General features: G+C 38.2%; 1 protein-coding gene across 1 annotated transcript in view; it reads left to right on the top strand.

The window, feature by feature from the left end:
* Positions 1-4,622: 4,622 nt before the first annotated feature.
* LOC133517050 (intraflagellar transport protein 122 homolog) overlaps positions 4,623-13,197 on the top strand; it is a 32,593-nt gene continuing 24,018 nt past the window's right edge. Inside the window, exons 1-9 of the mRNA XM_061850195.1 lie at positions 4,623-5,031; positions 5,112-5,342; positions 5,513-5,723; positions 5,811-5,958; positions 6,214-6,368; positions 6,766-6,963; positions 7,528-7,665; positions 8,610-8,738; positions 9,707-9,871. Of these exons, the coding sequence (XP_061706179.1) occupies positions 4,970-5,031; positions 5,112-5,342; positions 5,513-5,723; positions 5,811-5,958; positions 6,214-6,368; positions 6,766-6,963; positions 7,528-7,665; positions 8,610-8,738; positions 9,707-9,871 (1,437 nt within the window). The 5' untranslated portion in view covers positions 4,623-4,969. The remainder of the gene's footprint in view (positions 5,032-5,111; positions 5,343-5,512; positions 5,724-5,810; positions 5,959-6,213; positions 6,369-6,765; positions 6,964-7,527; positions 7,666-8,609; positions 8,739-9,706; positions 9,872-13,197) is intronic.

Below are 13,197 nucleotides of genomic sequence, written 5' to 3'. Positions count from 1 at the left end.
TTGTCAACTTTGAACCGACGCTGTACTGAAACGATTTGGCCGATCTTGAGTCATTCTTTTGTTTTCGAGTTCTAAATTCAAATATTTTACGATGATATTAGTTTTTTTTTATAAAATCGTGGGAGGTTTGCTAACGACAGAACTTAAAAGGCAGCCCTCGTAGTTGGCCCATATGTCCCACTCCTCATTTCAGAGATAAACGCGGTGCGCTCACTTATCCACTGCGCTCAGTTACCCCGAATGACTCTAGGCAGGTAGACTATGTACCACCGCGGGGTAAGTTACCTCCATTGAACATATAATACTCGTACCGATTTGTTCCTCGTCTCGCGCAGCCAAAGTTTCTTCCAAACCGTAGTTTATTTGCACTAGCATTGTATTATTTTGATTGAAAATTACAGATTTTCCGAAGTTTTACACAGGTTTACGTACTCTAACTGTTAGTTACAATATAACCACTCAAAAGCTATGAAAACAATCAATAATAAATCAAACCTGACATAGAATTTACCCGTGTAATTATGAATTAAGAAGTTTTTTTAAGTTAACTTTATTAGGACTCCGTAATTATTTTTTGAAAATTTACCGAACAGCAAAGTGCTGTAATCATTACGAGACACAACCTGACATGACATTATGAGATATGATTAACATGTGAGTAACTGTCGCGCAAGCGTTGACAGTTACTAGAAAAAGCTCGTATCTCGTAACTTGCGTGTTGGGTTACATTGCGGGCCGAATTATTTTTATTATTTATTTTTATTATTATGGTTAATATTTTCATTGTATTTCAAAGAAAAAGTTATCTCAATATACTTTTTAGGTCCTTTGCTAACCACCGTTTAAAGGTTTGCCCATATTGAAATTACACACTGTATACGACCCGACAGTTCGTAAATGCCACTAAAATTCAAAGTCCAATTCCTGTCCTGCCTTCTGCGTATAATGAAAATATATCTATAGTCGATTCTAGCATTTACATCCGGTATAGGCGACAGGCTGTCTGCTGGCATCCATGAAAAAGTCATAAACATTAAGCTTTTTCAACTTCCAAAGCGAGCTAGTAATATTGTCATCTTAAAACAAACATCGGTCAGTACTAGATTGAATGTAGAAATTGAACTTTATTTTCAATACCATAAGAGCGCCTCCGACGCAAAAAATAATTTGGTAAAGATTTAATTTATGGCGATAAACGCGACGGGGCGGACGGTAGCGCTTCGAATGTCGCACATCATTAATTTGGCCCCTCAACGGGATTTTTGGGATACTTCTGAACTGAAATTAAACACCAAAGGGCCGGTAGAGTCGTTGTAATTTTTGAAGTGAAAAGTTCTTTAGGCGCGTTAGGCATGGCATTTTTTGAGATGGGAAGAAAACATTGAACACGCGACACTGTGTTTTTAAAGTAACAAAGTTGTCATTACGAGTACGGTACTGGGACATAGTTGTATATTTGCATGCTCCAGGCTATAAATTCTAAACAAAAAAGCCAAGGGTCAATGATTGACCTATTCTGTGCTTATATTTTTTTGTAGCTAGTGCAAGTTAAAACGCATTACAAATATTCAAACATATATTTGAAACTGTAAAAACCTGCAGTAAAAAGTATAATGACCCACAAACGTTCTTCTGGACATTTTCCTCTCCAGATGGCTTTAGATGAATAAATTTTGTAACTATATGAGTTCAATATTACCATTACCTTATCTCAATTACCATAATTTCGTACAATTGGAGTATTGGAGGAGGAAAATGTCGACAACTACCTAATAGGTACTAGATTTATGAGATTTTTACGCAGGGTTTTTTGCCTAAAATTCATTTGGGCAATACTAACACTAACATTTGGGTACCTAATGATTCTCCGGCAATTAATTCGCAGATTATCGATCGTTTGTTACGGTTACAGTTGAGTTCGCTTCTGTGTAAATTAGCAGAACTATTATTGGACGATTTTCATTTGGCAGAGTAATCTTTTCGTTTAAGGAATGTTTAGTCGAATAACGTTTCACATTTTATACATCCTTATTTTCGAAATAAGTCTATTTACAAAAAAAAACTGACTTCAGAAAAATTGAAATAAAATATTATCCTTTTTTAAGTATATGCGTTAAGCTTAGTTTAGGTTTAAATCAATTTTTAACTTAAATATGGACAAAAGCATAGGTACTGTGCAAACAGCAACACTCTTAAGTATCCAACGGTGGACCTTATGCCTTTTGTAATAAGGTCCACCGATGGACAGTTAACAGTGTGAGCCATCGTACCCATGCAATATAGGTTTTCAATATATGGATGACCGAGCTTTGCTCGGAAAATGTATAAAACTCAAAAATGCGTGTATTCCCAGAGATACTACCTAGCTAGATCGATTTTTCGCCCCGCGAAAACCCCCATATAGCAAATTTCATCGAAATCGTTAAAGCCGATCCGAGATCTCCGAAATGTATAAATATATATATATATATATATATATTCAAGAATTGCTCCTTTTAAGGCATAAAATTTTATGGTCATTTGTGTTAATGAAAATAAGTATATAATTAAATGTATCAAAACTATGTTTATCAGACTCAAACTAAAAGTTGTTGTGTAGGTTAGTCATGTCCTAGTCTAGCCATAAATAAGAGGGGAGTTTTGTTAATCAATATTAATGCCAAATGATTATTCGACCTATTGAGTTTCGGCCAATAGGGACCGTGCGCGTTGGAGGGTCTGCCATCTTGTGGCCTGAATCGGAACAATAAACATGTAAATTTACACGTCACGTGTTTTGTTGTGCATGGTAGGTTCTGCCATCTCGTGGGCTACATTGGAACAATAAACATCACATTTACGCCTCGCGCCAAAAATCTGCCGGCTCCTGTGCTGCCTCCTATAGTTCATGCACGCTCCCTATAGTTTCTCGGCTGATTGTGAGAGTTACTAAATTATTATTCTACGAAAAGTAAATATGCGTGTCAATGTTCTGCGAATTGACTACTCGTGCAGACGACTATTATGCGTAATGACATTCTGCCAATCGTTACTCGGCCAAAAAACCCGTCTGCGAATCGTTGTCGGCGAATCGAAAATCGGCGTATTGTTTGTCGGAAAATCAATAGGGCACCTGTGATTGGGCGTATTCGTACAAACCTATCTGAATGAAAAACATTGCTTATTAAATCTATGATTACACTTACCAGAGGACGTTCGTGTAATGCACGACATGGCTGTTTTTACTGAAATGCAAATAAATATTCAGCGTCATGCACAACAATGACGAGGTACGGCGTTGGTTGTATAGTAAAGCTCTTTATTAATTTGTTCTCTGACCATTATTGACATCTCTGAACGTACAGCCAGCTGCAAAAATTGCAATGTACATTAGTACATGGAATTCATTCATAAAGTGGCCATGCATTTTTGCTACAAATTAATAAACTAGATTTTTGCACTTGAGTGTACATAATACAGGATGGACAAATAAGAGTGATACACTTTTTAAAACTTTTATTATATTAAGTGCAAGATTTATTAAATATTTTTTCATAAATATATTATTCAGGGTTGGCAATTGTATACATAAGATAATTTCTGCCAAATGTTTACCTCTAGCAGAAAGCAATTTTTTCTCAAATATGTGTGTTGTTTAAAACACGTTGTTTGTTTCTGTGAATCTATCTTATAAATGATAGGCCAGAAATTTAAAATCGCCTGTAATTGAATATATATTACATTATAGCGTCATCTACTTTTTTTAAATGTATATAAGTAGCGTGCATAAACTCTAGGGGCAGCACACGAGACGTTCGATTTTTAGCGCGAGTTGTAAATGTGAAGTTTATGCTTCTAATGTAATGTAGCCCACAAGAAGGCAGAACCTACTATGCACAAGAAAACGTATGAGAACGGTAGATGACAGCACTTGCTTTGTCGAAGGGAAGTGTCAATGTACATGTCTCTATTTCCGATTCAGGCCACCAGATGGCAGACCCGCACGGTTTCTTATTCAAAAACGCTATCTTCTACGGAGATCAACGATATTTTATTAAATACCTATTGGTTGTCGTTTAATCAGCGCCATTTGTTTGGTTTCGACACAGCAGACACTATCGGATACTTTGATATTCAAGTAAGTCAGTTAAGTAACAATTCTTACTTACTGTAACAACAGTGATCAAATTCACTAAGATTGACTTTTAAATGACATTTGCTGCTATCTTGCAACCATTGTTTGAACCTTTGGGTCAAAGAGCATTATAGGTTATAGGGACCGTGCGCGTTGGAGGGTCTGCCATCTTGTGGCTTGAATCGGAACCATATACATGTACATTTACACGTCACGTGTTTTCTTGTGCATAGTAGGTTCTGCCATCTTGTGGGCTACATCGGAACAATAAACATCAGATTTTACGCCTCGCGCCAAAAACTGACGGCTCCTGTGCTGCCTCCTACAGTTCATGCACGCTCCCTATAATCACTATGTTTTACTTTGGGTATGACCAAAAACTAAAAAAAATCGTTTAAACTGTCATTGTCATCTGACAATGACAACATCCTAGTTCGAAATTAGTCCTAACGGGCATAATGATAAAAATTAATACTGTTCTTTTTTTATTTACGTAGTATTTATAAATCTATTCACATAAAACTATGCTTAACTAAAATTTATATCTGAATTAAAACATTTTACAGTTTTTATATGAAGAGTTTGATTTAGAAGCAAAATGCCTGTTACATTTTTTTCATCGTAAGTCGGACACAAATGTTCGATACGGACCATAATGGCAGCGTTGCGTTGTTGAGGGATGTTGAGTTATTGAAATGCCATGCCAATGCCCTGAAGTGCGTTGCGTACGTTTTGTTTACATTTTCAATAGAATCCGTTGTCAACCAAATTATTACTGAAAAATCAATTAGAATGTATTTATAGCGCTCTTCTGTCTACAGTTTACGATTATTACAGTGTAAACAATAACTAAAAATGAGGACAGTTCCGAAATGGGTTAATAAAATTCACGAAGCAGATAAAATAGAATTTTCGAGGTAAAAACGTGTTTTACTTTACTAAGTAGTTTTTCATGTGTTAATCAATATGGTATAAACTAATTTCTATCAACTTCCAGCGTCCACACGATATGCTACAGTCCAGATGGTACTCAACTGGTAATTGGTGCTGGCGAAAAAGTTATGGTTTACGATCCCCGAGATGGGTCTTTGGTCCAATTGCTTCAGGCCCACAAAGGCGCAGTGCACGCCGTTGCTTACTGTGGCGACGGAAAAAAATTTGCAAGTGGCAGTGCTGACAAAAATGTTATCATATGGACATCTAAAATGGAAGGGGTACTCAAATATTCGTGAGTTTTTAAAATATATATACTTGCCACACTAATCAGCTATTTAATTGACCCCACCCATCAAATCCCTCTTTGCTTTAAGCCTATTGTAAAGGGTTTCATGATATAATTAAGTTTATAAGGTTAAATGTATATAATTTGAAATAATTTGCTTGTCACTTGTTAAACAGGCACAGTGAAGCAATTCAATGTCTAGCATATAATCCTGTTACATATCATTTGGCATCCTGCGCACTCTCAGACTTTGCATTCTGGTCAGCTGAAGTTAAGGCAGTGCAGAAATATCGAGTGACAGGACGCATTACAAGCTGTGCTTGGGCCCCCAACGGCCAGTACTTAGCTGTTGGGCTAGCTATTGGTGCTGTTTCTATAAGGGATAAAGTAAGATATTTTTCATCTTTTCATCTAAAATATTCATGTTTTACAAAACAAAACTAACCTAACTTATTTCTTGTTGCAATGTTATAGGTTGGTGATGAGATAAAAAGGATAACAAGAGAAGCTGCAGTATGGGCTGTAAACTTTACCAAAACATGTCTTATTGTCTCAGATTGGCATGAAACATTATCCTTTTATAATGTACAGGGACAACAAATTCTTAAAGAAAGGAACATAGGTAAATTAATAAACAATTTTTAACATTTTTCATTTCAGTGTAGTGAACATGTTACCCCAGTAGTTTACAGTTTAAGTTCACACTTAATTGTGTTGATGAACTAATAAATTCAACATAATACTTACTTTTATATTAGTCATTCAGGTTTCCCCTGAAAAAAAAACAGATTTATGTTATTCTGATTCTATTTCTGGTGTTGCTCATTCCCTATTATATTCCCTAGATCTGAAATAAATGATAATGAATTGTTTACAGGTATAGCAGCTCTATCAGTCTCAATGCTTGGCGAGTTAATACTGGTAGGGGGAGTCGGAGGATGGGCAGTGCTTACATCAGAAGGCGTGTCTATACTCAACACCCCGCAGGAATGGGTGTGGTCCATCACACCTTCACCATCTCTTGCTACACTTGTAAATACTGGATAACCTTTTGTCTCATTTTAGTTGGGTACACTGTAAATTTTAAAAACAGCTAGGACTGTTAAATCAGTTGGGACTGATTTTAATTGCTTTATTTCTACAGTACTAGCAACCCGCCCCGGCTTTGCATGGGTTACTCAAAAATTTCCAATTTATACACCTAAAGCCACTAACCTAAGTATCACTCTATTGATAGGTGAAAACCGCATGAAAATCCGTTTAGTAGTTTTTGAGTTTAGTTAATGCTTATGGGCATTTTCCACAAGTCGACAACCGCAATGATTGCCTAGTTTATTGTTAATAGTTAATGAGTATGGCAGAGCCCAGCAATGGGAGTGGGATGTACTGTGATCGGTTGTTATACCTCTTTATATGCAAACATTTACAGGCAGTGGGTTGCCAGGATGGCACTCTATGGTGCTACCAAACTGTCTTTAGCACAGTGCACGGGCTGTACCGCGAGCGGTACGCATACCGTGAGAACATGACCGACGTCATCATACAGCACCTCACCACCGGCACCAAGGTGCGCATCAAGTGCCATGACAGGGTGCAGAAGATCGCCATCTACAAACACCGCCTAGCCGTAAGTACTTCGTCTTTCCATTTGTGAATTTCCATGTTTGAACTGATGAAGTTATAACTATAATAACCAGACATACAAGTTTATGCGGCAAAAACCAAACGCCAAACCCCAATCACTGGTAATATTCAAATCTGCAAGTGGGGGTATATTTATGGAGATGGGATACCTGTCAGTGATGTGTCAGATAAGCTTCAGTTATATGAACATTTGTCTGAAGTAAAAAAAGTACTGAGACAAGAACACAATACAATTATAATATATACACAATAAATAAACATTATTTGTTTCATGACATGGTAGCATCTCTGCTATCTGAACAGTAGGTTTTCCTTGTATTTAAAGGTATTCTTCCGACCAGAGAAGCAACGTGTTTTTTTTTTTGTAAAATTATTAACGTTGAATTAGAAGTAGAAGTAGATAATTATTTCGTATTTAATAACTAAAACTATATATCAAAAAATATCCCACACATTCATTGAACAAGCCTTCATATGAAGGCTCACAACAAAGGATAACCTTGTTCAAATTAAAAGATACTAATTTAAATTGTGTTATATTACGCAGGTGCAACTACCAGAGCGAGTCGTGGTGTACGAGCAGGGCGACGTGGAAGGCATGCTGTACAGAGTAAAGGAAAAGCTGCCACAAAAGACCGAGTGCTCGCTTCTGGTGGCCACTAGCGACGCGCTGTTGCTGTGCCAGGTATGTTGTCATAATGCAGGTGCAATTGCTGGAGCGCGGGTTGGTGTACAAGCTGTTACTGTGTCACGTATGTGGTCATAATACAGGTGCAACTGCCGGAGCCAACAAGGTTGTCTGAAGAACATCCTCAAGTGCCAACACATCCATAAACATTTATGCTTTAGAAATTATCGTAGGATTAAATAGGTATCGTAGGATTAAACCCCGATCACTGAACATTACCTATTTAATACATAAAGGGGATAGGTCTTCAAAAATGATATTTAGGTTCCTAATATCATTTTTGTCTACACTAAATAGTTTGCGCGAGAGACACTTCCAAAGTGAAAAAATATGTGCCCCCCCCCCCCCTGTAACTTCTAAAATAATTGAATGAAAAATCTAAAAAAAATATATGATATACATTACTATGCAAACTTCCACCGAAAATTGGTTTGAACGAGATCTAGTAAGTAGTTTTTTTTAATACGTCATAAATGGTACGGAACCCTTCATGGGCGAGTCCGACTCGCACTTGGCCGCTTATTTTACTGTTATTTTATTTACACTTGTATCGTAAAGTGCGAAAAATAGAAAATACGTAACGAGTGGCGATAAATTTAAACACGATGAAGGGAGTGTTTTAAATCGACGCCTATTCGCACATGTATCGTACAATTACAGTACCTATGACCCTTTACATTTTTGGACATAGTTACATAATGTGCTAATTTACGCATTATTGCGGAAAAGTAGCACCATATGTACTGTAATAGTACATTACGATACAAGTGAAAAAAATAGGTTGCGGATTACCTATTCGCACATGTATCGTACGTTTTACAGTACATATGGCATTTATAAGTTTTCGACATAGTTACGTAATGTGCTAATTATCGCACTGCTGTAAATTAATATTTTACAAATGTTCTTTGATGCTCTGATATTTCCCTAAATGTCTACAGGATACCAAACTATCAATTATTGGAAGGCGGATACCAAAAACATGGACAGTACCATCACCGATTCGTTACGTCAAAGTTACCACCCTGTATTTTGAAGAAGTCTTATTGCTGGGCTTGTTAAATGGACAAGTAAGTTTCATGGTGAACAAATTTCTAATTCAAGCTAAATAGATTTATATTAATTTCTTTCAAGTGTGTATCTCCAATAGAATTGCATAGGTGCGGTGGCTAATTTACATCAGGCGGGCCACCGTCGTTGTATAAAAATTGTCTATTTTGCTTAGCACAACTTTTTCAGCAGCTAATAACCCTTTTCCAGGCCGCACCAATCTACAAGGTCTTCCCAAAAAAAATATCAATTAATACAGCTTTGATGATTTATTTGAAGACAAGTAACATTTCCTGAAAATGTAATCTAATTTAAACCTTAAATGAATGCTAAAGTTGAAATTCTAATGGCGCGTATGTGGTCGATAAATCGTACTATGCCTGGAAAAGGGTTAATTTAGCAGGTCTGTCAAACTTAAAATAAAAATCTTTTTAGGGTTCCGTAGCTAAATGGCAAAAAACGGAACCCTTATAGATTCGTCATGTCCGTCTGTCGGTCCGATTATGTCACAGCCACTTTTTTCTTTACTTTTTAATCGACTTCAAGATTTCAAAAGGAGGAGGTTCTCAATTCGGTTATTATAACTCCGTCATTTATGAACCGAATAAATTTTATTTTATTTTATTGAATTTATATATATAAAGATTGGTCCCGTTTTTGTCAAAACTCAGTTCTGATGATGGGATCCATGAGGAATCGAGGGAACTCTTCAAATATGAAAGGCATACATATAGGGATTTTTGTGTTTTCATTTGATGAAGTGGAACTGCTGATGATGATCAGAATGAAACTCTTCAACGACGCATAGTTCACGTTTGGAGTTTTGTCCTCTTCGCTGTGTTTGTTAAGCAAATTAGATCTTCAAGACAATTTTTTTAATATCATTGTATGAAATCCAAAATCAATAATAATCTTTCTTTCACCGGTCTCCCTCATTGAAGTCGGTTTTTTATTAAAAATTATTAGTAATTGACTGTTTCACGTTTAGATATGGCAAGTGGAACCGCGCGGTGGAAATTGCAAGCTAGTGCTGTCGACGCCAGGCAGTGTGCGCTGCCTCGACGTGAGCGCGGCACGCGCGCGGCTCGCGGTCGTGGACGACGCGTCCGTGGCGCGCGTCTACAGCCTGCCCACCACGGAGCTGCTATACACGGTCAGTGTGTGTCATGGCTAGTGTAGCAGGATTCAGCTGGTGCTGTCGACGCCGGGCAGCGTGCGCTGCCTCGATGTGAGCGCGAAACGCGCGCGGCTCGCGGTCGTGGACGACGCGTCCGTGGCGCGTCTACAGCCTGCCCACCTCGGAGCTGCTGTACACGGTCAGTGTGTGTCATCGCTAGTGAAGCAGGGTTCAGCTGGTGCTGTCGATGCCGGCCAGCGTGCGCTGCCTCGACGTGAGCGCGGCACGCGCGCGGCTCGTGGTCGTGGACGACGCGTCCGTGGCGCGCGTCTACAGCCTGCCCACCTCGGAGCTGCTGTACACGGTCAGTATGTATCATGACTAGTGTAGCAGGATTCAGCTGGTGCTGTCGATGCCGGGCAGCGTGCGCTGCCTCGACGTGAGCGCCGCACGCGCGCGGCTTGCATTCGTGGACGACGCGTCCGTGGCGCGCGTCTACAGCCTGCCCACCTCGGAGCTGCTGTACACGGTCAGAGTGTGTCATGGCTAGTGGAGCAGGCTTCAGCTGGTGCTGTCGACGCCTACCAAGCTACGGGGAACCTGTTTATAGTATGGGTTGCTAACAAGTGCATGGCTTCTTTGGTAATATCATAAGCAACCTTAGATTGCAAAAGATAATATTGCATTTTCAAGTCCTTTGTTGCCGCGTGTATCGAACCTCTTGGTGGATATATTGGCTGGGATCTTCGACGTGTGTGACTTATATAGTTTTATTTTATTGAATAATTTTCTTTATTGGAGAAACAACAGAAGCAAGTACAGTAATCAAAAATGCTCTCACTAAGAATAGATAATGCTACAGTACTAAACTTCACGCAGTCTAGCTTCTAGATGGTACTTCCTACACAAAGATATTAAGTTGTCTCAGCTAGAATTACAAGGACGTGCTCTGCTTGTGTTGAAAATGTCTGCAAAATGAAAATGTTGGTTGTATCCAAACATTATGTATTTAATAACATCAAAGAGAATTGATTGTAATAGAGATGTAAAGTTAAAAAAAAAACGTGCTCCTTATTTTGACATCCAAAACAGATGGCGCTGTACTGAATTGTCAAACGTCAACTTTTGACAATCAGAGCCACCGCAAAATGTATGGAGCTATACAGTGCCATTGCGTTTACCTGCCAAATTCGAAGCACGAAATTGTTTTAGATTTTACGCATCAATGTATCCTTGATAAAATTCATGTTGAATGCCGCTTGCGAAAGTTCTATATTAATAAGTTGCTATTTTCTAAATATAAGCGTGCATGTAGTAATTTGCAATATATTTGGTCCATGCTTATTTAAAATACCGCGAATACGACGTGTTTTTAAACAGGGCTGTTTAAAACACGTTGTATCCGCTCCCTCTTGTCAGCGAACCGGCTGTAAGTGATGGTTGTAACCATTTTGCATCTCTTTTATTTTTTACCCCCGACGCAAAGAGAGGGGAGTTATTCGTTTGTCGCCAATTTCTGTCTGTGTGTTTGTATGTGATCGATTTTGATGTGTTTTTTTTTAAGTGAACGTTAGTTTCCTTGCGGTGGTTCTTAGCTGTGTTGGATATAAATCGATCCAGTAGTTTGAAGAGTATCTCTTTTCCAAATTGATGTAAGGCGTTTTTAGCGTAAAATGGTATAAAATCTTATGATCAGAGTAGGGGTTTTTTATATTTTTAATTTTTACAGTTATTCTATGCTAGGAAAAGAGATGATAGAACACGACCATATATAACTCAGGTACATAATATTCGGCATAAAGCAGGACCTCCATCCTCGTAGACTGGGACACTACTGACTAGGCAATGAGGCCGCATTAGAAAGAGAGATTGTGTAGCCGTATATAATAATAAATTGTAATATAAAAAAATATATAGGACATTATCACTTAATCATTATACCTTTAAACGAGCAATTCTTGTATATATACACCGTGGGCCAATTAAACCCGACAGATTTCAAAGGTGTATTCTTGACCGCATTTAGAGACTAAAATGTCATACAATGTTTTCTGAAATCGGTCTTGTTTTAGAGATAATGACAATTTCTGTGAAAATTTGTTTCTTTTATAGCTTAGTCAAAAACGCCTTGTTAGCTGTGACGCTGCCACTATGTGACTTGGTTTAGACATACCTACTGACAGATATTAAAGTTTTAAACTTGCAATTTTCGTCTGTAAATAAAAAAAAAACTTTACTTATTCGTTGTAATGATTTTTTTCACCAAGGTGTAAAAATAAATAACGTGTCGTGTGCAGAAAACGCAAAAGGATTTTTTTTTTTCGGCAAAAAAAAATTTTTTTTTTTGGCGAATTTGGCCAAAACTCATATAACATTTTTTGCTTCTTATGACATCAGGAATGCGTGGTTAAAATCTGTTGGGGTTTATTGGTCCACGGTGTATATATATATATATATATATATATATATATATATATATAATATCTCATCTCACTCATATAAGCGGTGGTGGCTGAGTGGATATATGACGTCCAACTTTCAATTCGGAGGTCGCGGGTTCAAATCCTGGCTCGTACGAATGAGTTTTTCGGAACTTATGTACGAAATATCATTTGATATTTACCACTAGCTTTTCGGTGAAGGGAAACATCGTGAGGAAACCTGCATATACCTGCGAAGAAATTCAAAGGTGTATGTGAAGTTCCCAATCCGCATTGGGCTAGCGTGGGGACTATAGCCCGAGCCCTCTCACACATGAGAGGAGGCCTGTGCCCAGCAGTGGGACGTATATAGGCTGAATTATTATTATTATACTCGTATATATTTTATATATTTTGGGGATCTCGGAAGGGATCTTGGGTATTTCGATAAAATTTGCTGTGTCCGGGGTTTTCGGCGGCGAAAAGTCGATCTAGCTAGGTCTTTTATCTAGGAAAACGAGCATTTTTGAGTTTTTATATGTTTTCCGAGCAATTAAGCTCCGGTCTCACATATGTTATGTAATTAATTGTACAAATCTCACGAATATAAGCAATAGCCGGGTCCACACCGAGGCGGCGCGCTCGGGCGAGGAAAACGCGCACGCCGCCTCGGCTGAGGCACGTCTATACTGGCCGTATTGTGCAAAGGAAATTGCCTCGCGCGTACACTCGCTCTGTGTGGACCCGGCTATTAAGATTTTTTAAATAAGTCTATGTGCTACGTACGCTATTCTGCCTTGCGACGGTTACCTTTTAACAACTTTTCAAGCTTTTATTTAACTTGCAATATGTTGATATATAAGTGTACGTGTAGTTGAAAGATGCCCATCAGAGATAAATCATTTTGCAAATATTTGCTGATGCATGCTCGAGATAAAATTT

The sequence above is a fragment of the Cydia pomonella genome, chromosome 1, assembly GCF_033807575.1.
Source record: "Cydia pomonella isolate Wapato2018A chromosome 1, ilCydPomo1, whole genome shotgun sequence".
In the NCBI taxonomy this organism is placed as follows: Eukaryota; Metazoa; Arthropoda; class Insecta; order Lepidoptera; family Tortricidae; genus Cydia; species Cydia pomonella.
Note: the sequence above shows the minus strand (reverse complement) of the source record. Positions and strands in the feature narration are given on the sequence as shown.